This window comes from Mucor velutinosus (assembly GCF_035048745.1).
Source record: "Mucor velutinosus strain NIH1002 chromosome Unknown tig00000093, whole genome shotgun sequence".
NCBI lineage: Eukaryota > Fungi > Mucoromycota > Mucoromycetes > Mucorales > Mucoraceae > Mucor > Mucor velutinosus.
In genome coordinates, this window is record NW_027041907.1 from 2,541,568 (window position 1) to 2,565,295 (window position 23,728).

Genomic DNA, 23,728 nt, shown 5'->3' on the forward strand with positions numbered 1-23,728 from the left:
TCGGAACAATGGCCATTAAAACATCCCAATCAATGTAAAACCCAATGGGAAAAAAAACAATGATCAGGTAAAAAGGTACACTGCTACCACAACACATGACAACACCCTCTCGATCACCACTCTTACCTCGTCCCCACTGTCGCTCACCTTCCCACTTATCCTGTCTTCTTCCTAACATAAGTGGCCCGACGCCGCTTCGCTGGGGATTGAGGAGCCCCCGCCTGATCTGCTTCCCCAGTGGCAGCGCGTTTCCTCTGTTGCTTACTCGGCATTTGAGCCACTCGCTCTCGGATGCGCCCTTCTTCTTGCTTCTGCAGCTGCACATGCTTTTGCCAATATCTTTGCAAAATATGGGGATCCGATACATCTTCTGCAGTTATCCACGAACACATGCGTTCACCATAGCCCTTCCATTTGATGAGATACTCACGATTCGCTGCTTTGCCCCTATGATCTCGAATCGCCTCAATTTCGAAATACTCATCATCAATGGCCTTTTCATCTATGTTCACCACCTTTAGCTCGGATGGTACATAGTTGCGATGAAGAATCTCATTCATTTCATCCTTCAACTCGTATGACCCGCCTTGATTTCTACGAATGACCGTATATGGACCATCATAAATGGGACTCAACTTGCTTGGTCGTTGACGTATCTTTACCATCACATGAGCACCCACTGGAATGTCCACGAGCATATGCTTGTCATTAAACCTCTTCTGCATAATCGCATTCATCTTGGCCTCTCGTTCATTGATCGCTGGAAATACCACCTTGTGCATGTAGTCAATACGCTCTTCAAGCTCTTTTACTGACGTGATATCCTTAGGGATCGGGTATTTGTCTTTGTTGGCATAATCCTCTGGCAGTGTAACTCGCCTGGCAAACATCAGCGAGAACGGCGAAGTCATCGACTTATTCTTGATGTAACGATTACAACAAAGCTGCACAATTGGAAGGTAATCGCTCCATTCTCGCGCATTAGAGTTACACATTTTTCTCAGCGTATTCATCACAATTTTCACACTCGCCTCCGCACTCCCATTACCTCTGGCTGCGTATGGGGTAGAATAGTTGCGCTGCAAACCTAGGTTCTCACTGATTGCCTGAAGCAAGTGATTCTCGAATTCCCCACCATGATCGCTCTGCATAATAATAGGAAATGAGTAATCCCCAAACACCTTAATCAATTCTCTAGCAATGCTCGTTGCTTCCTTCGACTTTAATGGGCGCACAATCACATACTTGGTACACAGATCTGTGACAACCATTATATACACATATCCATCAAAGGTCATCGTCATTGGGCCACCCAAATCCACTGACACATGCGACATCGGCTGAAGCGAAACTACATTCTTGAGCGGATGCCACCCTCTCTTTGCAATATTGTGCTTCTGACATTCTGGACAGCTACTGACCAACCTCTTAGCATCTTCATACACATTAGCCCAATGCAACCCTTGCGAGTGCAATTCTCTCACAATCGCCTGTGCGCCATAATGCCCAAACATGTGAATCTCTTGTAAAATCTCATCTCGCTCTTCCTCAGGAGGTGTCATGTAATCAAGATCTTCCTTCGCATTTTCAATCACTTGTGTGGCAAAGATATTTACTGCTTGATCTTTGCTATACCGCTTCTTCTTAATCATATTTTTTGCACCACGATTCTTGCGATTTTGCTCATGTCTCTCCCGACTACGCTCTTCACTTTCCTCCACTATTAACTGCGTACTCTCATTCTCCACAGGTGGATATAGTCTGCTCAATAAATCCGGAAAAATGTTCATTGCTCCTGGTAAATGCACGACTTCAAATGTAAAATCTAGGATAGTCTCAATCCATCCAGCCATCATAGGGTTTACCACTTTCTGAGAATGCAAATACACTAATGCTCGATGATCTGTCAGTACCCGGAACGCACGCCCATAAATGTACGTTTGAAACTTCCGCAACGCCAACACAATCGCATACAATTCTCGCTTCGTTGTGGACCAACGACGCTGCGCTGGACTCAGTGTGCTTGAAATAAAACCCACATACTTATGACGCCCCTTGTCATCTTCTTGGTAAATCACAGCCGCTACTCCATACAAACTGGCATCACACGCAATAATAAATTCCTTGTCGAAATCTGGGTAATTGATCAACAAATCCGCTTGCAATATCTTCTTAATTGCCTCAAAACACTCTGTATGTTGATTCGTCCAGTGCTTCATCACATTCTTGTTGTCTTTAATGAGGTCCGTGATTGGAGCCGCCACTCTATAGATCATTGGAATATGTGAACGCAAATAATTCACTAATCCCATGAACTGCTGCACTTGTTTCTTGGTTGAGGGTACAGGCCAATTCGCCACATTTGTACATTTGGATTTGTCTACTCGGATGCCCTTTTCATCGACCACAAAGCCTAACAACCGCACCTTTCTCTGCATAAAATGGCACTTGCTCGGCTGTAAAATCAATTTTGCCTCTGTAAGCCGATCAATCACCGTTTTTACGGCTACCTTGTAATGCTCAAAATCCACGCCAGCGATAATGATATCGTCTAGAAAATTCTGCGTAGTAGATACCACTCGTCCTGACTCGTCACGCACTTGTTGCAATCCTGCTAGCAACGTAGATAGTGTAAATTGATACTGGCTTGGCAGCTGGCATAATCCAAAACAAGCCTTCAAGAAATAATATCCTTGGCCGTTAAAACTAAAGCTACATTTAAATTGGCTCTCTTTTTCAATAGGAAATCTGTGGTAAGCATCCTTCAAATCCGTGGTCCCAAAATACTTCATACCACTCAAGTTCTCAAAGATGTCTTTTACTAAAGGAATTGGGAAATTGTAGGGAGGTGGCAAAATACTATTCAACAAACGCACATCCAGACACACACGATGATCCACTACATTTCCCAACTTGTCACGCTTTGGTACCACCAGCAAAGGGCTATTAAAGGACGAATTGATTCTCGAACGTCCGATCGTCTTGGTATCCAACCACTTTTGAATTTGTCTCTCTACTACAGGCTTCAACGACTCAGCAATCGGATAGGGACGACGATGCGCCGTCGCTCCTTCTTTTGTAGGTAATTTCACTATAGCTTCTGGCAATGGACAACACGACTCGATAGGTATCTCTTCATTTCTCTTTAAGGCTTCGCTCATATATGTCTTAAACTCCTGACGCTCTTCCTCAGTACCCGCAGGTGAGTTATCCGCCTCTAAATGTTTGCCCTCAAAGTCCAAATTGATATTCTCAAACATTCTTTCATTATGTTCTGTAGCATCTGAATGCTGATGCTCACTGTCGATGCGAAACGCCACACCAGTAAGCCCAATATTCATCTTTGGCAACACATCCACTCCCAACAGGACATCAAAGTCCAACCCTTGCTCAAACGGAACCACTTCTAATGCATGTTCAAATACAATGCCATTAGCATATTTAAATTTCAATGGAAATGTCATTGCCACTCGCTTCACAGACTTGGATAAAAATTTCAGGTACCCATCAACTTTTCTCACTTTTTTGATCTTAAGCACATTTATTAGAAACTTCAAACTAATACAACTAATTTGGGACCCGGTGTCCACCTTGCCAATGACCTTGATATTCTTAGATTCTACACATATCAACAACGGGGTCAACAACGCAAAGTAATTAGTTTCTGCTTTGTTCACATTCACACTAGGCAACTTACATTGGAAAGCCAACTCACTCATCAGCTGATCTTGATCAGCGACACTATTGGCATCGTCTGCATTGACATCCCTCGAAGCTGATGCCCCTGGCGAGGACGACGACTCATTGTCCTTGGTAACCACACTTGCCGCGAAGACCTCATGATTCAGAGCCGTGTTGGACGGACCAACCCCAGGAGGACGACGAGTGCCGCAATCATGTCCTCTTTCAAAAGGCTTCCAACACTTCACGCATTTGCCTTCACTCCTGGCCTTCTCGAACTTCAAAAACTGACACTCCTTAGATCCATGGGAATCATTCGGACCATGCTGCTTACAATGATACTTCTTGGTTCCACCACTACTCTCCACTCGCTTGAACCCTCCATAGTTACGTCTTCCACTTGATGACATCCCTCTTGACGATCTTTGGTACCCACGACGCTCTTGACGATCCTCACTCGCAGAACCCACCTCATTCACCGCAGCACCTGGCAGCAAAGCTGTTGCATGCGCATAGAAACGGTTGTCATCTCCCAACACATCGCGCGCCACTTGGGTAATTCGATCCACTGTCCACGACTCAGTGCCTTGTTCTCTCACCAAGGTAATGCGCACAGCCGTTTGTACCGGCAAGATTAACGACGCCATGAAGCGATCAGCCACTCTTGGATCATCCAACTGGAGGCCCGCATTGTACACTGCTTGCTGGAATCGACACGAGTAATCCATAATGGATTCAGACGCACTCATCACCATCGTAAACACTAAATCCGTATTGCGACGAGTAATCACTGCAGACCCAAAGCGTCTAGAGAACACTTGCTTCGCTTCCCACCACGAGCTGCACTTCAACAAAGTCTTGTCGACCCACGCACGATCCCCATTGGGCATACACAACGGAAGTAACTTGGCCCACTGCGCTTCCAAATCCAACGATGATGAATTCAAGATGCTCTCAAAAGTACGCAAGTAATGATCTACGCTCTCAAACACTTCTTCGTTGGGAAAAGCCTTCACCGCTGCAGAAGCCAACTGGAATTTGGGTAAATCGCGACGATTCAGAGCCAAATTTTCACTACGCATCATTCCACGACTCATCGCACTTGTCTTGGGCTTGACCACATCCCGATAGCTACGCAATTCCACAATCGCATCCTTATTGCTGCTAATCACTCGCAAAGCCTCATGACGCTCTCTCGCAGTAGGTGCCGTTGCTACCACCTTCAACAATTTCGCATTTTCTTCACGTAATGCCTTCAACGCATGCTCTAATGAAGCTTCTTCACTTGCTTCCATCGCCTCACTCAATGGCTCAGCTGCGGACTTCCCCCCAGATCCAACCTCTCCACTCACACTCTCCAGAGGCTCAAACGCAGACAAAGCCGAAGAACCACCACCAAGTTCAGCCATCAATTCGTCTTCATCAAGCACTTGACCGTCTTGAGACAGAACCTCGGTAAGACCATCCATAGAAGGATTGAGATCGAAATCTTCCAGCGTAACAGGAAGACCAGCCGCAGTAGCCCCAGGGACTTGAATCGAACCATTTGCTGAACCAGCAGTAGAATTAGAGGACACAGAACCAGCAGACATTCTTGATTTAGGATTGGGATAATATAATGCAATATATAGAGGTACAGTAATTAATTGTAAAAAATGTTTAGAATAACAAAATATAGACAGAGTAAATACAATTAGAACTGAATATATTTATTATGTTATTCCAAGATTGAATAGGGATCAAAACTAGTGTAGATATCAAAGGTATTTATAGTTATTTGACAGTGCCGCAGCAATAGGACCTTAATCTTGAATGCGGGATAATTGTATAAGCCTTGAACCAGTAACGAGGATGTGCTGCATCAGAACTCATGAACCACCAGTCAAGGATAAACAACAAAGATGATCCAGGATAGAATGTTCTTCCTAATAGCTTTGACGGAAGAACATTTGTCGGAATTGAAACCCACTTCCAGGGACGAAAGACCATAGGCTACCACTCTCTAGGAACCAGGATATAGATTAGCCATTTGATGGCACCACTCATGTTCCTTCGTGCTGCTTGAATAAAGACCTCTCGCTTCTACTATGCATCTCAGCTCATTCTCAAATCCTCTTATGTAATAAACGACGCTTAATACATTTGCCTCTCAGAGATGATCTATATCCTCAACACACACAACTGCTGCAAAAGCAACAGTGGTATTATAAGTTTGCGATACAACATAATGACTAATGTTGTTTCATGTAAAGCTACAGAGGAAACACTACCAACAAAAGAAAAAGAAGAAGAAAAAAGCGTAACAACGCAAACATCATGAATGCATTATCACGAGAAAGGAAGCAAAAATATAAGCGTTCAAAGAAGTTTTATATCATTGCGACCAGAAGAAATAAGATACTTACCACTTACCACAGCCATAAATACACCGGAATAGTATAGGCAATCCTCGGAGACAGACCACAGAACGAGCATGCACCAAATACAGCAGGCCAGGAAAGACCAGATTAGTAGCAGCAGCAGGAACACCAGCACCATAGAAAAACCAAAGAACGAAAGTTACAAGCAGAGACCAGACAAAGACCAAAGAAGTTACTTACTACTTATCACCACCACAGATAGACCAGAGAATAAGCAATCGCCAGAGATAGACCAGAGAACGAGCATACATCACAGATAACAGACCAGAAAAGACCAGACTAGCAGCAGCAGCAAGAACATCAGCAAGAACATCAGCAAGAACATCAGCAAGAACAGCAGCAATACCATCAGCAAGACCAGTAGCAACACCAACAGCAATACCAGCACAGTAGAAAAACCGAAGAACAAGCAACACCAGAGACCGGACAGAGACTAAGGAAGCAACCTCCAGAGACAGAGACCAAAGAAGCGACTGCCAGACATAATGACCAATGAAACAGACAAGAGAGATAGCAGAGAAGCAATGGCAACATTACTCACTCAAACGAGCAAAAAATTATTAAAACCTAATAATCAAACTCAATTAGTATTAATTCTACGCCTTCCAGTGCTCGTTATCGAATGGTATCTAATATATTCCACTTCAAAGAAGCAGTATCAAGTCGTTCCAACAGTACAATACAGCGTTATCAGAAGCTAGAGTGTTACTATCAATCAAACGGCTTCCAAAACCACCATGGTTTGATACTATACGCGTTTTGCAAAAAGGAAAAAAAAAGGGGGGTTTTGGAAAAATGAGAGGGCGCCTTATCCGACGTCACGACCAGTAGATTTGGTCTTAGTTTTCTGCCGTGGCAGCTGTATTTGCTGAACTTTAATTTTCAATTGTGTAATGGGTGTTTTCGTGTTCAAACTTGACTTGATTTGACATCCTTTGAACGTTTTTGCCAAATTTGACTATAAAAACTGTCGTTGTCACACCCAACTTTCTAATATAACTTTACAGAATAAAAGAAGCTGCATCAAATAGTGCTAAATACAATCAGCTTTATGACCGAAAATAGTGAGAAATTTGCAAAAATATGAAAACAGGTTCTCTGTGAATATGTCAGAATCTAGCATATACAAGTCTCATAGAAGCAGCTTCTAGTGTTGCGTTGCATCTTTGCGATCAATTTGATCCGATATTTATCATAGAAAAAGTCGTCATTTTCGGGGTGAAAAACGCAATCGTTTGATTTTCAAGAAGATCCCCTTGCTAATACTCATGTAAAAAAGACGATTTTCATGAATTTGCAATGACCCAAAAAAACTTGAGATAACGTATCAGTAAGTAAAACGTAATTAAGAAGAGACGTTTGGCCTTGTTCCGAGCGTCCACAACGCTTTGTAGCATAAGTTATTCGTGCTTCAAAATGGCTAAGTTTGGATAGAATTTGGCCTAAAAATAAGGCGTAGTATGTTGTGCTCCCAAAGAAGTAAGTAAGTCATAGTTCTCTCTGTAATGAAATAGCCACCCAAACGCAACTTGATTGAAAACCGAAAGTCACCAAATAGCACTCATTCAAATTCATGCTATTTGGATCTATTAGTAAAAGCGCTCAAATGTACATCAACAACCATTTAAACATACTAAAGTAAAGATACACGCTTATATCGCACATCGTGTGAATGAATCACTCCTGATCACAGTGTATTCAATCACACCCATGATGGTCGTAATAAGAGATGTTATCTTTATCCAAAAAGAATCAAATCAATAACAAGCATATTCAAATATGACAACTATGCCCTGCTGCCATAGTTGCACAATATTCCAGATAAAGGAGTCCATACTTCAATAACAAACATCACATTTTTAACCATCAAGGTTACATTAAACCATGCTATGACGATAGCTCACCCAAGCCCATCAAGGTTACTCAAATCAACCCTTATGGCCAGTGCTCTTGCATTGATTACCACTTTAAATTAAACATCAACAACATTTGCCAGATATCGCAATAGCAGAATCTATTGCTCTCTATCATCACTAATCCTACAAGCTAGTTGCAAATGTATAAATACTCTTCTTTTTTTTACTCAATTCCAGGATCTTCAGTTCATTTTACACACAAATAAAATACAGTTGATTTCTATTGTATTTCACCTTTGCTTTATTTTTTTTGTGAAATCTATTCAAACCTGATTTCACTGCAAAGGCATCATCTAAGAGCTATTAATAAGACTCCTGTCTGTTGATAATGAGGCCGAAAATGATACTGAAACCTCCGTATTATTGTTCTTTCAAGACTACTGGCTGCCTAAATTTGTTCTAACCAGATCTCTCTATAGTATAATTTACTCTAAATACAATCACTGTGTTCTGAAGAGCGTCATCGCAATAGCTGTGGTTTCGTGTGCTTTATTATCACAAGTTATATTTCGCTGTTGTTTATGTTATATATTAAGTCACATGATTTACTTTTGTTATTAGAATATATATTTTCTAAAATCAAAATTACCATGAAAGGGTTGATGGTGAAGTGGTATCATTCTCGCTTTGGGTGCGAGAGGCCCCGGGTTCAAACCCCGGTCGACCCCTCTTTTTTGCAACTTTTCGATTTACGTGAGACCTTTTGCAGCTTGTAAATTTTTTTTCCCCTAATGGATGAAATAAAGGGTCCTATTTAACAACTATGTCGGTTGTTCAGTAATGGCTGCATTGACTTTAACTTCCACTGAGATCTCTGCTTGTGTATGTGAGTCTTATTCCAGTTTAGTGTGTGTTCTGCCAAATTCATCATGCAGCAGCCTTCACACCTTTGATTCTCCACGATCTGTTATCCCCTATCGCTAATTTTTCAGTGTATATACTTATGGCTATACATATTTGAGGCTATTTTTGTAGAAAAAAGTTCTTAATCAGGCATTAGTCATTTAAGCGGTGCTGTTCTGGTCCGATTATCGCATCCTGTACCAGATCCGCTATAATCTTCAAAATTAGCAAAATAATAAGCTCTCAACATTTGCAAACTCTCGCATTACGGCATGCGTGTTATTAATTTTGGTTTTGTTTAAGCAAGGATTTGCATTTGTAAATATAACCAATGATCAAATAAGCAACACCCTGACGGATGTAAGCCCTTGAAGTACCTATGAGCCTGAATCATCGTTACAGATTCAAGTTGGCATCCCTAAAGCTCTAGACTTTGAGATCCTTATACGCAACGTTATGTTATAAGTAAGGTATCTCTGCTCCACCAAATCGCAGTAGAATGAACGCGCTTTGGGCCATCTTGTTAAGTTATCTTGTATGCGGTACGAACATCAATCAATGTTGACAGAATCACAACTCATACGTGCTGGCCTGTTGCCGCATCAGAGAAACAATACCTTTGCAGTCATCTCGCATGTCTCTTGTTTGCCATTGAGCACTCCTCACAGTGCCAAAATTGACAATTCAATCATTAATGCATGCTAAATATATTTGCTACAGATTGTAAACCAGTGAAATGTTTCAACAATCACACAGCGAGTCATTTAACAAGCTCGGAAAGCTTTCCAACATGACACACGCAGCGCTTTTCTCTCCAAGAATTTGAAAATAATACGAACTGTCTGTTTTGCTGCCTAGATATCTTACAAAGCTTTCTAAATCGACCTCAATTAGATTCCAGTGTACAGCCGATGCATTGGCAAAGCAATTTTTTGTCTGGAGGCCTGATAATGCATCACTCTGATGCTTAATTGGAATGTTATGGCCTTGGCTTTACATCATAATGAGAAGTTGGCAGAACATGTTCTATTTAAAAGTCTATTAATGAATGTATGGGGTTTTTGAAAGAACATCAAAACAATGTTTTCAGCATAGAAAGAAAAAGATTAATCAAAGAAACCCTTTCTATACTACTACTATCAAACTAGGATATTCTCTTATTGCTCAACAAAAATCCTGAATTTAGGTGTATAATTTTTTTTATCATGATCCGCTGATTCCGTATATGGATAGCTATTTATACAAGAGAATGGTATGCCTCGTCATTGTTATTCAATACTGAGCAAGACACCATCAAAACTATACATATCATGACAGCGTAATCCCAATAAAAATGAGATATTTGATTCAATAGATGTAAGTTTTTATCACATCGAGCGTATTGTCCTTTTGATATGTGGAAAGTGGGTGAAAACAATAAAATATGGTTGGCCTTCAAAGTGATGTGTTGTGCTCGAAACTCACTTGACATCATCAAGTTTCAAACAAGCTTACAGAAAGACGATGAAGCCATGATATGTCTCAGTGTAATTAAGATTCTAAAATGCGGATTTTGATTAGGTAATTCTGTTTTCTTTGCTGGTATGTACAGTAAGCGATTTGTTTATTTTTGAATGAAAGAAGTCGAAAAATGAAGATCAATAGTGTTGGAATTAAAAAAAAAAGTTTAGAGGCTATAAATGTAAAAGAAATTAAATTATGTTTTCCAGTGCTTACACATTGGCAGAGGTGTATTGAGCAGGATGTGGTTCATTTTGATCCTTGTGATTGTCAGCATCGACCATGGCTTGATTGCGAGCATTTTGAAGCAAAGCTTGCTCTTGAGAGTCTTCAGTAAGGACCTTGACGAGCAAGTAGATCATAACAGCAAAGATACCACCGATTAAAGGGCCAAACCAGAAGATCCATTGGTTGGCCCACTTACCAGTGACAATAGACGCAGCAAAGGAACGAGCAGGGTTAATGGAAGTACCATCCACAGGAGCACCGATCATGTGGCAAATGAAGACGGCTGAACCAACAACAAAGGGAGCGAAATCAGCCAAAAGATGCTTGTCAACAATGATGAACAAAACTGTCAAACACAACACACAAGTCAGCAAGCACTCGGTAAAGAAGCCTTGAGCATAATTGAAGCCAGGGTTTAACAAGTTAACACCTTGCAACTCATGGGCAGTAACAAAGTTGGCAAAGTAAGCACCAAGGATAGCGCCAACAATTTCAGCGATAAAGAAAAAGATACCACGAAGCCAATTGATGTTACCAGTAATCATAAGGCTCAACAAGACAGCAGGGTTCAAGATACCACCAGAGACGGCACCACAAATAAAGAGAGCTACAGTAATAGCAACACCAAAACTGAAGGCAATGCTTTGAATTTGACTAGATTGATATGTGCATTAGACATTTGGCATTTGCGGCAATACACACATTGAATTACTTACGTAGCGGTAGGACCAGTGGCAGTACCTACACTTTGGAATGTGGGCGCTTCAAGAGCACCTTGTACGCCTGACAAGGCCAAGAAGATGAAGATGGCCATACCAAAGAACTCACCGAGTGAAGCCTTGAGATCAGCGTGGAGATTTGGGGGAGAACCCTTGTTGCATCCAAAGATATCGTTAATAGGTCTCATGCTAATGTACTTTGTTTAAGTGAAATATATTCTATAGATTTATATTCAACAAAAGAGAGAAAGTTGTAAATCGAGAAGTTCATCTGTTATATATTACATCCTGCAAAAAAAAAAAAAAAAAAAAAAAAAAAAAAAGGTTTTGGATTGTTTTGAATTGGAGAATCAAACAGCACAGAAAACTTCCGCGTTCATCTGTTGAAATACCACCACACCTCTCGTATCCTAATTGAAATGCGTAACATGATTGATGAATGATACAATGCTCGTCATTTAGTCACTGCTTGGCCATGTTGATTTCGTGTATACAATTCTGTAAGTAGTTTTAAAAGATCGTGTAAACAAATGATACAAGTGAATGATTCAATTCGGAGACACCATCAAGTTTCATATCACAAAAAAAAAAAAAAAAAAAAAAAAAAAATGGAAGCTCAACTATACCAGGGCAACCACGATTATGCTTCTTAAATTCAAATTACTGCATGGAAGGTCTTTGAATCAACATGTTTCATTTTTTTTTTTTTTTTTTTTTTTTGTAAGACTCTTTGATCTATCAAAAAAAGAAACAGAATTACGAGCTGTGTGTTTGGAAAAAAATGGGTCAAGGAAGCAGGCGTGATCTGTTGCAATGTATTACAGTTGGGTCTAAAAGAAGATTCAAGTTATTTCATCAAAGCTGCTATCATGCAAAGCTGCTCTTCATGCAATCCCATCTATTGACCTATCAAAATGATTGGAATCACAAAGATGTCTTCATGGGTTTCTCGATATTATCACACACTTACGACTGGGCCAATTCCTCTTCATCAATGAAGCTTTCAGGCCTACATATCAGTAGCCTCGACTTGCAATTCAGCTCATTTCTTGAGCGAACGGAAATGAAAATAGAAGGCTTCAGCGATTTTGATAATTGGAATGAAACATCGCAATCACCGCTATAGTATTTATATATCAGTTTCAAGAGGCAGTATTTGTGAAATCAATCCACTGCTGCGTTATGTTATCAATTGTCAATTGCCTTATTCTACGCCGTAAGAAACGCCATTTACGTCAACTTAATGAGGCATGCACTTGGTTTTGTTCAATTGCAACATAGATACAAGTATAAGTATCTGGCATTATCGACGAAATCTCTGCTATACAGTGTAACATGTTGCACAGTTTGACAAGAAGGCGTGATCTGGAATGATTCTGTTTTCCATATATCAGAAATTTCTATCATGATGGGTGTGATATAATGTACACATTACAGCATTGCAACAAACCATCAGCCCTGGGTGTTGTTGTTGTTACTGTACATCAACATTAAAATAACGTTTGCGCTTCCGTTCTCCTATTGAATTGAAATCTTCTCTGCATTTACGGGCCTCAAATGGTCGAGGTCAATGAATGTATGGAAATCTAAGACGCTAATTTTAGCAGTGTTTCTCTTGTGGCGTACAGTAAATACGTTTAGACCTGCAATGTCTTTACATTTGAAAGATCTATGCTCTTTCTTCAAGAAACCTATCTGTTCTCTGCTCACATGCAACCTAAAACTCTACTGAGATCATAATTTGACCCCGTATTGTACGCGCGGTACAGCTGGTCATGTTTTAAATCATTGGTATATATAGACGGTATTCATGAGACTTGAGGTCAGCGCCGATATCTATCACAACAAATTAAGGATGACAAATCATGTTGACCAAGAAAACAATTCTACACAAACTTGAGGCTTCTTTTGATTTGATTACTTGCGTTAAAAAGAGATCTCAAAGTATAACCATTTGAAACAGACTACTCATCCCAGCCATCTGTATAAATGTAATCTTCCAAAAACTGTGAAGGCAAAGATTGATATAATGAATAACTGATAAGCCTCAGAGTGCGCATGCAGCGGACGAGATTTCAGAATGGAAGCTAAATTTCTTACAAGCAAATCATAAAATGAATCGTGCACAGACCTAGAACAAAGCATGACTGATTACTTGCAATTGGCTAAGCTTAAAAAACAGGCTTCTAGGCATGTTATTGGGTACGAGCCACTGAAAGACAAGGTGACCCGAGAAACATACAATGATTTGGATGCGGGTTCACAGGGAATACCGCAACCGACATGCACCATGTGGATGAACTATTCCTGAATAAGATATCGAATCGTTTACTGATCCACAATAGCCGCGTTAATTTCAGACACTGCAGCAACAACGACAACAACAACTTGCCGCTAATGTTATTTTTGTTTCGATTCTAGATTTGCTCTAGATGTTTCGCGTAAGTTAGCAGATGTGTATAATCCCAATCGCTAAATCAACACGTTGGAAAAAAGAATCACCAGATTTATAATACATTACCAAATGAGATTGAGCGCGCGATAGCCTAAACATTTTCGCCCTGTGCGCCATGCTGATAGAATGTCAAATCCGCCCTCACTTGATTTAACCTCGCACTTCCTTCAATGTTCATGGTGTTTATATGCAACGGATCAAGAAAAAAACCAAAATGGCCAATTCCTTAACATTAACCAGGCACCATTTATTTCTTTTGTTTTAGAAAAATGCTTCGCTTTGGATTGTCCTTTGATTCCATCATATTGTTTCATTTTTTTTTTTTTTTGGTTTAAAAGATTCATCGTGCTTTTGAAGAAACATCAAGTCAATCACGACTACAACGAATTACAAAACCATGACAAACTCATCATATGGTAGGCTTGAGATTCAGTATTACATAAGATCAGACAACGATCTGATAGCGCTTTCCTGTAAAGTTTTGCTATGAAATGTGAGACTTACAGTTTCTCAATCTGAGTCAACCAAGAAGGTGGATAACATGCCACAGAAGCATAGCACTGTTTAATTTCGCTCTTGAATTCAACACAATATGGGCGTTGGCAGCAATGGACGACATACAGTTTGTCAAGTCAAGGGGGTTGTTAATTACAACATTTAGATGTTATGAATGGTACCTTCTTTACCATACTGAATCCAGTTTGTACTCAATGATAGGTGCAACATGCCATTCTATCAAACCACATATTCGAGAAATTTGCTCAAGTGTCAAGGATCTTTTTGTAATGAAGACCTACATACAAGATGAGCTAAACTTTCAGTGCCACACGCGCAATTTCTGATCTCCAATTGGAGCTAATGTTCTATTCATTCCAGCACTTACATATAATCCCACTGCTCCTGGTTGACGACACTCCATTAATACGAATCATTCGTTGTCATTTGATTATTTGAACATTATCAGAGCTAGAGGCCTGGTTCTCGGGTGTGCAGTTTCCTAGGACTTTGATCTCATAACAGCTAAATAGACAGAGTGGAAAATACGTCATGAAGACCAGCTAGAGACATTTAGCTTTGAAATTCAGTCTCATTCATCATGAAAAAAAGTAATTGTTATGAACAATTCCAAGCATCCTCTTCTTTTTCTCCACAGTACCAAATAATGATATATAGTGAAAGATATGGGAAGACTACAAGACAATCAGTATTCCGCACTACCACAGCCCAGAAGGAAGCCTACCCACAAAGCAAAGCAAAAGCGAGATAGAGAACAAGACGAGGCTAAGCTTCAGGTAAAGCTGCACTGATATCAATTCCACGCATGTGCTTGCCTAACAACCATTAGGCTACTTTCTGCCCGCCTTTGGATCCTTCATTAATTCAAGCTATTTGGAACGATTCATTCAACTATGACAGCTCGTTTGAGATTTTATCATCCTTAGCGAAAGAAGCAGACCAAGCTCTTGATCAGCAGGACGTGTTGGCTTCCATGGATCAGCTGGATATAGGAGGCAGCGAAACTACAACTAATACTACTGAAAGTGAAGATGAAAACATCAACTTTTTGTTCACCTGCTTTCCAACATTTCCCTTGCAAGATCTTGTGGATGCTCTCAAATCGCAGGACAACGATGTTGAAAAGGCGACTGATGTGCTGCTGAATCGAGAATTCATCCAGCAAGTAGAACGTCAAGGCGATATCAATGAACCTACCAAAGCACACAACAAGGCCAAGAATACAAACACCACGAAAAAGAAGGTGAAAGCGAAACCAAAGACCTCGACTGTGTGGTCTTCTGGACAGCTACCCACCGTCGGTATATCTCAAGGACACACATCACATCCAGCTGCGCAATCACAGAACATGCGAGAGATCATGGCGCGAGAAGAAGAAGATGCTTACCTCGATATGGCAACTGTGCCCTTCAATGTATGGCACCAATACGATGTTACTGTCAATGAATTAGAACATTACTTTTCAAAAGTACCAAAGTATACAATTGCCGCATGTGTCCAGCATTGTCGTGGCAACGTTATTGCTTCTGTCAAAGCAATTATGGAGAAGCACCCCAACGAAAAGCCAGAACACGAATTGACTTGGGCTTCAGTCAAGGATTTGAATCATGTCAAGGAAGAATTGGAGGCTATCATGGTGGATCGCACACCGCAGGACGTGGCTCGTGTAGCTGTAGGTGTCATCATTAGCTGCAAGGACCAAAACAAAACGTTGGATCAAATGGTGCAAATGGGTATAGAACACTTTTTGTCGTTTGATGTCAATCAATTGGCCTTGGAGGCTCGGTTGCAGAAAATGGCCAAGGAGTCTGAGCTGATTCGAGCCAAACAAAAGCAGAGAGAGATGCCTGTGATACCTGAGTACTTGCTCATGAACAACCAGACAGACTATGTTGAAGACGATCCAGAGGAATGTCGAGATATAGCAATGCAGCTGATCATGGAGAGAAACGAGTTATTTCGGAAAGCAGCGGCAGCGTATCGACAAGCGAAAAACAAAGGGCCTGGAGAGGGCGGTATTGCGTTCTTTTACTCTGACAATGCAAGACAAATCGATAGTCGAGCTAAAGATTGGAATATGCGAGCGGCGAGAGCAACTGTTCGTGGACACAGATTGAGACAAAACGATGATCACTTGTTGGACTTACATGGATTGACTATAGCTGAAGCTCAAGTCCTTGTTAGAGAAGGGCTGAATCAGTGGTATTCAAGAAGCCAGATGCAATCATGTAAGTTTCCATAACAATCAAATTTATGCAACCTGAGTACTGACACTGCCATGTAGCTCGTCTTCAATTCAAGCCTTTAAAGATCATCACCGGTGTTGGCAAACACTCGCAGTATGGTGAATCCAAACTGCTGCCTTCGACGCTAAAGATATTAAAGAAAGAGGGATGGCTATACGATATGCCCAATCCTGGATGTATTTATGTCAAAGGTATCAAGCCAACCAATGGCAAATAAAATGTGGCTTTTTCAAATCAAAAAGTGAATATTGTCGCAACATCTGCTAATTTGGATTTCTTGTTACCTTATCACTCCTTTTTTTTTCATGTCTCTCTTGTTGACCAAAAACTGCCATTACGCCATATTAGTCGCTATTGAAGATGGAGAGCAATTCAAACCGCAGAACGACAAAGATGTCTATGTCACATCTCGACTCAACATAAAACTCCCACCTCAAGTGGATGATTTGATACCCCCAAACACGCGCCTTTCCACCAGACCCACAGCGCTACTGAAAGAGCCACAATGGAGAACAACGCTCGTATATTACATATCGAATCAAATATTGTCTCGACTCAGAAATAGTCAAGCTACTCTGGAAATCATGAGCTTGTCAACAAACTGCGAACAGGAGAAGCTTGGCACAGTTACGTTGAATATGGAAGATGCAAAGAGTGTTCTAATGCGAAAAGGAAGTCGCAACATATCACAAATCCAGCAGTTTGTTGTTGATAAAGGTGATTGGATGCCAATTCAAGGAGGAACAACAGCAGGAAGGATCAAAGCAGGTCTATTCATTGTCGAGATGCCCCATAATGCAGATAGTAATTTCGGCGGGAACAAAGAAATTGGTACACCATTGCAGATGCCACTGCGCTTGAATCACAGCAATAAAAGCACCAACATGGGAGAGCTTGGACTGGAGATTTGCTCTGATATGAGCGACTTATTCATCAATTCAGCCGAGTTGCATGACGATGATGACTATAATGATGATGAATTGGAACAGCAAGAAGAGTCAGTTCTTGATTACCAAGATTCTGGTGAGGAGCAGCAACTAGAGCAAGAGCTAGGCGACGATGACGATGATTGCATAGTTGTTGGATCAGGAATGGATAGATTTGGATTTTTGTTTCGCATCATTCAAGCAAAGCATATATCCTCTATACTAGATCAGTATGCAGACATTGAAGACGCCTATTTCTACTACCAGTTTGCAGACAAAGAATACCAATGTTTAATTGAGTCAGATCAAGACAATTGGAGAGCCACAGAATACCATGCCAACATCCCTCTTCAAGGTGATTTGCAAGAGATTAAAGACTGGCTATCAAAGCAAGTGACAATGGAAGTGTGTCTTGTCGTGAAACAGCTGAATCAAGCAGAAGATATCATCATTGCCAGGTCAGAGGTATTCCTAAAAGAAAGAGATATTGGCATAGCGCAACAATCAACCATCATTTACGACAATGAAAAGACATGGCACATCAACTCGGAGAAGCAATTTGCTCAACTGCAATTACAGATAGGCCTCACCAAGGGCTGGGACACTAGTGAGGATGATATCCACATTCAAAAAACGGATTATGTCTCCAGTGCGCAAGACGATACTTTTGACGACGAGAATGAAGTGTTTTGATGGCACGCGTAGATGAAAATGAAAGTAACATTACGTTATTTATCATGCATCAAATCAAATTCGTGACTTAATATACCACTGAAAAGGGTAATTCCATTTCAAATTATGTCGCTCGTTTGATGTTGTTATTGTTAGTGTCTGTTGCTATTAAAACATATGTTAAACTGAATTGTCATATTTTCTCCTTTATCTCTTTCTTTATAAATACCTCCTCTTAATCAATCCCAAATAGGATGCTCATCACCTCATCTCATACCATTGATTTATCTCCTTCCATTCGGAAAAAAGGTTTTCGCCAACGACAAGTATCCAACTCTAATACACACTTCAAGCAGGCATTGTACAGGAACAGTCGAATACATCGCATTACTTTAGGTAGTCAACTCAGGGAATCAAAAATAAGGCTGAACGCTTGGAACTCGGTGGATTTGAAGTTGGTGACAGAACTAGGCCTACCTGCTCAGATACCCAACTCGGATGAGTTTCCTGTATCATGTCAGCTACTGCAATTGAGACATAGCCAATATTATGCTCTCTCTCTCACCAACTCGATCGAATGCCGCTTAGCTGCAGAGGAGGAAACGGATTCGTGGTGTCAGCATACATCTGCCTCTCTTCCCATGGTCAACGACGCTGACGATTTCTTCTCCTTTCAAACTGGCAACAATAATCTAGTCAGACTTCAATTCAAAATCAATGGCAAGGACACTTGTGATCAAGAGGTATTTATTCAGTTTGAACCACATCAGTCGGAAAGGGATCGTCTTTATTCCAAGGATAAAAGCCCTCTCTCTTTATGCCTGGGCCCATTTCAATTATGCTGTCAAGAGCCAGATGATTTGCATGTACAACCATTGGTCATGTGGGATGATAACCCGAAAAATGCTGTCAATATGTATAGGGCACTGCCATTACCAAGAGAGGGCCATTACATACTATTTCAAGAGCTGTGGGACAATGGTACACCGGGGAAATTGTGGGATTCAGCTTTGGTGATGAATCATGTATTCAATACCCTAGCAGAAGTGGATAAGCAGTTCTTGTGTGGACGTCGCATCATGGATCTGAGCGCAGGGTATGTCTAACCAATGTTTCGATATATCACATTTTAATTGATTTATAACAGTATTGGAGCCATTGGACTGACAATAGCGCAAACATCCCGCATCAATAATATACAAAATCCACCTCACATTGTGTTGACTGATCTCGAAGAAGCTTTGCCATTGATGAAGAGCAATCAACAATTGAACAACATCCCTATTACTGAACATGTTTCGATTCAAAGATTAGCGTGGGGCTCCTCCTATGATATCAATCATGTTTTGCAGGGAGATCATCGCCCTTTTGATTACATCTTGATCTCTGACGTTCTCTACAACACCAAGGACTTTCCAGCACTCATAAGCACCTTTAGACAATTGGTTGAAAAGAATAGACATACCGTGATTATTATGGGATACAAGCCTCGTGGATTACAGCAGAGTGAGGAGGATTTGTTTTTTGATGAATGCAGATCGCATCTGAGATTAGAGAGTTTGGATTTGGAATCCTTTGCCAGAGAGTTTCTAGATAATTCCCCGAGCACTGCTAAAAAGTTGGCCTTTCTCAAGAAAAGTAAATTGTTGCAATTGACAGGTGTGTGCTTGTATAAGATTACTCACAAGAAAAGCAAGTACCGCATGATTCATCATCTCAGCAACAGCAAAGGCAGTAATACCCAACTTTATAAACCCTAAACGTAGTATCTATATCTTATATAATAAACTCGATTGGCACTTATTTTTGCAAATAGAAATCAAAAGTTACTTCCAAAATGCGTTAGTAACATGAAGAATTCAACAAAAGAAAGGAGACATAAAAACGTCTCACGAAAATTTCAATATTTGCAAAAAAAGGTGGGGTCGACCGGGGTTTGAACCCGGGGCCTCTCGCACCCAAAGCGAGAATGATACCACTTCACCATCAACCCTTTCATGTTTATCATATGCAAATATATATTTACTACTTGTAACCTAAGATCTGATTGTGATAATATAGGTATTGTTGTAGGATGTGTGCAGGAAGGTTATAGCCTTTTAGTAGAATGGATAAAAAGGTTTCTTTATTATTATTGTATTTGAAGATTTATTTCATCCAGTATCCTTGTTATATCAAAAGTCATAGCAAGGTGATCTCACACTAAAGGTTTTAGGCTATTCTTAGGTCCTTTGGGTAAATCATGCTAATCATGATTTACAAATCAATTGTTGGGTAGATAGTAAACCTATTTGTATTATAGTTCATCATCATGCTGTAAACCCTAGCGTAATGAAAAGTATATAAATGCATCCTTGGGATGCATTCTCAATAAAAGTGTAATTCTTTGGCAGATTCAATCTTACATTGTATTTTGACATAACACAAAGTCCCGATCTTAGTCCCATTGAACATGTATGGCATCTCCTAAAGCTTCGTCTTAATAAGTGTTCCACTAGACCCTCTACAAAAGAAGAACTAGAGCGGCGTATTAACATAGAATAATACAAAATAACAGAAAAAGAGTGCCAAAAATATATCGATAGTATGCCTGCCCGAATCAAGGCTGTCATCAAGAGCAAAGGTGGTTCAACTCACTATTAATGATTTTATAATAAAATGTACATTTTTCTATATTTATTTTTTAACCAATAAAATCATTGGATTTTAGTTTTTGAAAAAGTTATAATTATGTATAGATAGCACTACTTTCTCTCATTCAAACGATATATATTTCGACTTTGTATACAAAGAAATGACTAAAAACTAATGCAGAAAGACAAAATTTTAAACGAACGGGACAGTTTTTCCCCCTACAGTAGAATAACTCTTGTCTTCATAAATAAATTTTTAGTTTCTGTGTCTGATCTCATTCAAAAGTCCTTACTTGCTTTTATAATATTGAACATTTTTTATAAGCTACAAATAATAATCCTTTTATTCTTTGTGCTTAACAGTTAACTGACTATTGCTTGGTAATGGGATGGCCAGAATACTGTTGTAACATCAGTTTAAACAACACTGCTACCCTATAAGACCAGTACAACCTCCCCCATAATAAATTTAAAAGAAATTCCTCATATTAGACTGTTGTGCAATGGGTGCTAGGTTAAACGCTTGCACCTTATTAGCATACTGTAAGATAAAGGCTTTAAACTGTATTTATTTTGCTACCCTTTTATTACAAATATAAACTCATTATAGATGACAGCTCAGTAGGAGATCAACTAGCTGGAATTCCTCGGCTCCTGAACCTCTGAGCCAATCAAATTGCTTGAAAACTCCGCTGACCTAGAAAAATTTTTGCGAGGGTTTCCCCCTGTTTTGATGTGAGGCAAAATTTTAAGCTCCGCTATATATAGCAATATAGCTGTAACTATCATCAAACTTCCCTCAGGTGCTAGAGCATGCCTTACTTACACCACCTAGCTTTAAATTCAGGCATTGAGACCCTCAATCATCACTAAAGTAAGTAGCGATGACCAAGTGGAGGCGGCCTATCCACCTCCTGGTGTCGGATAAAGTCTTGTTGAGCTTCAGTGATAGGCACATCCACCACAACGTAAAAAAGATATGCTTCAAAGAAACATAATAATATATAAAAAAACGAAGAAAAGAACATGCTACAATACTATAGGAGTATAGTAGTATGTAGGCAAAAAAAAGGAAGAATGCTCACACGAAGCAATTCAAAGAAAAGCATAACAAATACAACATCAAAGATGTTTAAAAAAGCTTGTTGTTGTTGAAAGAACAATGCATACATGAGCAACGCGCATGGTAGTAATAGTCTGATGTAAAGCAACATGATTCAAATACACACAACTGCTGCAAAAGCAACAGTGGTATTATAAGTTTGCGATACAACATAATGACTAATGTTGTTTCATGTAAAGCTACAGAGGAAACACTACCAACAAAAGAAAAAGAAGAAAAAAGCGTAACAACGCAAACATCATGAATGCATTATCACGAGAAAGGAAGCAAAAATATAAGCGTTCAAAGAAGTTTTATATCATTGCGACCAGAAGAAATAAGATACTTACCACTTACCACAGCCATAAATACACCGGAATAGTATAGGCAATCCTCGGAGACAGACCACAGAACGAGCATGCACCAAATACAGCAGGCCAGGAAAGACCAGATTAGTAGCAGCAGCAGGAACACCAGCACCATAGAAAAACCAAAGAACGAAAGTTACAAGCAGAGACCAGACAAAGACCAAAGAAGTTACTTACCACTTATCACCACCACAGATAGACCAGAGAATAAGCAATTACCAGAGATAGACCAGAGAACGAGCATACATCACAGATAACAGACCAGAAAAGACCAGACTAGCAGCAGCAGCAAGAACATCAGCAAGAACAAACAGCAGCAAGACCAGTAGCAACACCAACAGCAATACCAGCACAGTAGAAAAACCGAAGAACAAGCAACACCAGAGAGCAGACAGAGACTAAGGAAGCAACCTCCAGAGACAGAGACCAAAGAAGCGACTGCCAGACATAATGACCAATGAAACAGACAAGAGAGATAGCAGAGAAGCAATGGCAACATTACTCACTCAAACGAACAAAAAATTATTAAAACCTAATAATCAAACTCAATTAGTATTAATTCTACGCCTTCCAGTGCTCGTTATCGAATGGTATCTAATATATTCCACTTCAAAGAAGCAGTATCAAGTCGTTCCAACAGTACAATACAGCGTTATCAGAAGCTAGAGTGTTACTATCAATCAAACGGCTTCCAAAACCACCATGGTTTGATACTATACGCGTTTTGCAAAAAGGAAAAAAAAAGGGGGTTTTGGAAAAATGAGAGGGCGCCTTATCCGACGTCACGACCAGTAGATTTGGTCTTAGTTTTCTGCCGTGGCAGCTGTATTTGCTGAACTTTAATTTTCAATTGTGTAATGGGTGTTTTCGTGTTCAAACTTGACTTGATTTGACATCCTTTGAACGTTTTTGCCAAATTTGACTATAAAAACTGTCGTTGTCACACCCAACTTTCTAATATAACTTTACAGAATAAAAGAAGCTGCATCAAATAGTGCTAAATACAATCAGCTTTATGACCGAAAATAGTGAGAAATTTGCAAAAATATGAAAACAGGTTCTCTGTGAATATGTCAGAATCTAGCATATACAAGTCTCATAGAAGCAGCTTCTAGTGTTGCGTTGCATCTTTGCGATCAATTTGATCCGATATTTATCATAGAAAAAGTCGTCATTTTCGGGGTGAAAAACGCAATCGTTTGATTTTCAAGAAGATCCCCTTGCTAATACTCATGTAAAAAAGACGATTTTCATGAATTTGCAATGACCCAAAAAAACTTGAGATAACGTATCAGTAAGTAAAACGTAATTAAGAAGAGACGTTTGGCCTTGTTCCGAGCGTCCACAACGCTTTGTAGCATAAGTTATTCGTGCTTCAAAATGGCTAAGTTTGGATAGAATTTGGCCTAAAAATAAGGCGTAGTATGTTGTGCTCCCAAAGAAGTAAGTAAGTCATAGTTCTCTCTGTAATGAAATAGCCACCCAAACGCAACTTGATTGAAA

At 40.0% G+C, this 23,728-nt stretch overlaps 5 protein-coding genes and 2 non-coding genes across 7 annotated transcripts; 4 read left to right on the forward strand and 3 right to left on the reverse strand.

Moving 5' to 3' along the window:
* Positions 1–155: 155 nt before the first annotated feature.
* On the reverse strand, positions 156–5,273 carry ATC70_002584 (uncharacterized protein; the record flags this gene model as incomplete). Its single annotated transcript, XM_064821957.1, has 1 exon — positions 156–5,273. One exon carries the CDS (start codon positions 5,271–5,273, stop codon positions 156–158), a length of 5,118 nt encoding a protein of 1,705 aa, XP_064681643.1.
* Positions 5,274–8,613: 3,340 nt separating this feature from the next.
* Positions 8,614–8,685, forward strand: ATC70_002585. The gene has a single exon. It is a non-coding gene; the product is annotated as a tRNA-Pro (tRNA).
* A 1,887-nt stretch (positions 8,686–10,572) lies between these two features.
* Positions 10,573–11,495, reverse strand: AAT1 (aspartate transaminase aat1; the record flags this gene model as incomplete). Its single annotated transcript, XM_064821958.1, has 2 exons — positions 10,573–11,242; positions 11,305–11,495. 2 exons carry the CDS (start codon positions 11,493–11,495, stop codon positions 10,573–10,575), a joined length of 861 nt encoding a protein of 286 aa, XP_064681644.1.
* A 3,448-nt stretch (positions 11,496–14,943) lies between these two features.
* On the forward strand, positions 14,944–16,741 carry ATC70_002587 (Kinesin-like protein; the record flags this gene model as incomplete). The annotated part of the gene is made up of 3 exons (XM_064821959.1): positions 14,944–15,054; positions 15,108–16,506; positions 16,563–16,741. The coding sequence occupies 3 exons, from the start codon at positions 14,944–14,946 to the stop codon at positions 16,739–16,741; spliced, it is 1,689 nt and encodes a 562-aa protein (XP_064681645.1).
* An 88-nt stretch (positions 16,742–16,829) lies between these two features.
* Positions 16,830–18,143, forward strand: ATC70_002588 (uncharacterized protein; the record flags this gene model as incomplete). Its single annotated transcript, XM_064821960.1, has 1 exon — positions 16,830–18,143. The coding sequence occupies one exon, from the start codon at positions 16,830–16,832 to the stop codon at positions 18,141–18,143; it is 1,314 nt and encodes a 437-aa protein (XP_064681646.1).
* A 233-nt stretch (positions 18,144–18,376) lies between these two features.
* Positions 18,377–19,882, forward strand: ATC70_002589 (uncharacterized protein; the record flags this gene model as incomplete). The annotated part of the gene is made up of 2 exons (XM_064821961.1): positions 18,377–19,218; positions 19,270–19,882. The coding sequence occupies 2 exons, from the start codon at positions 18,377–18,379 to the stop codon at positions 19,880–19,882; spliced, it is 1,455 nt and encodes a 484-aa protein (XP_064681647.1).
* A 161-nt stretch (positions 19,883–20,043) lies between these two features.
* On the reverse strand, positions 20,044–20,115 carry ATC70_002590. The gene has a single exon. It is a non-coding gene; the product is annotated as a tRNA-Pro (tRNA).
* Positions 20,116–23,728: the final 3,613 nt, after the last annotated feature.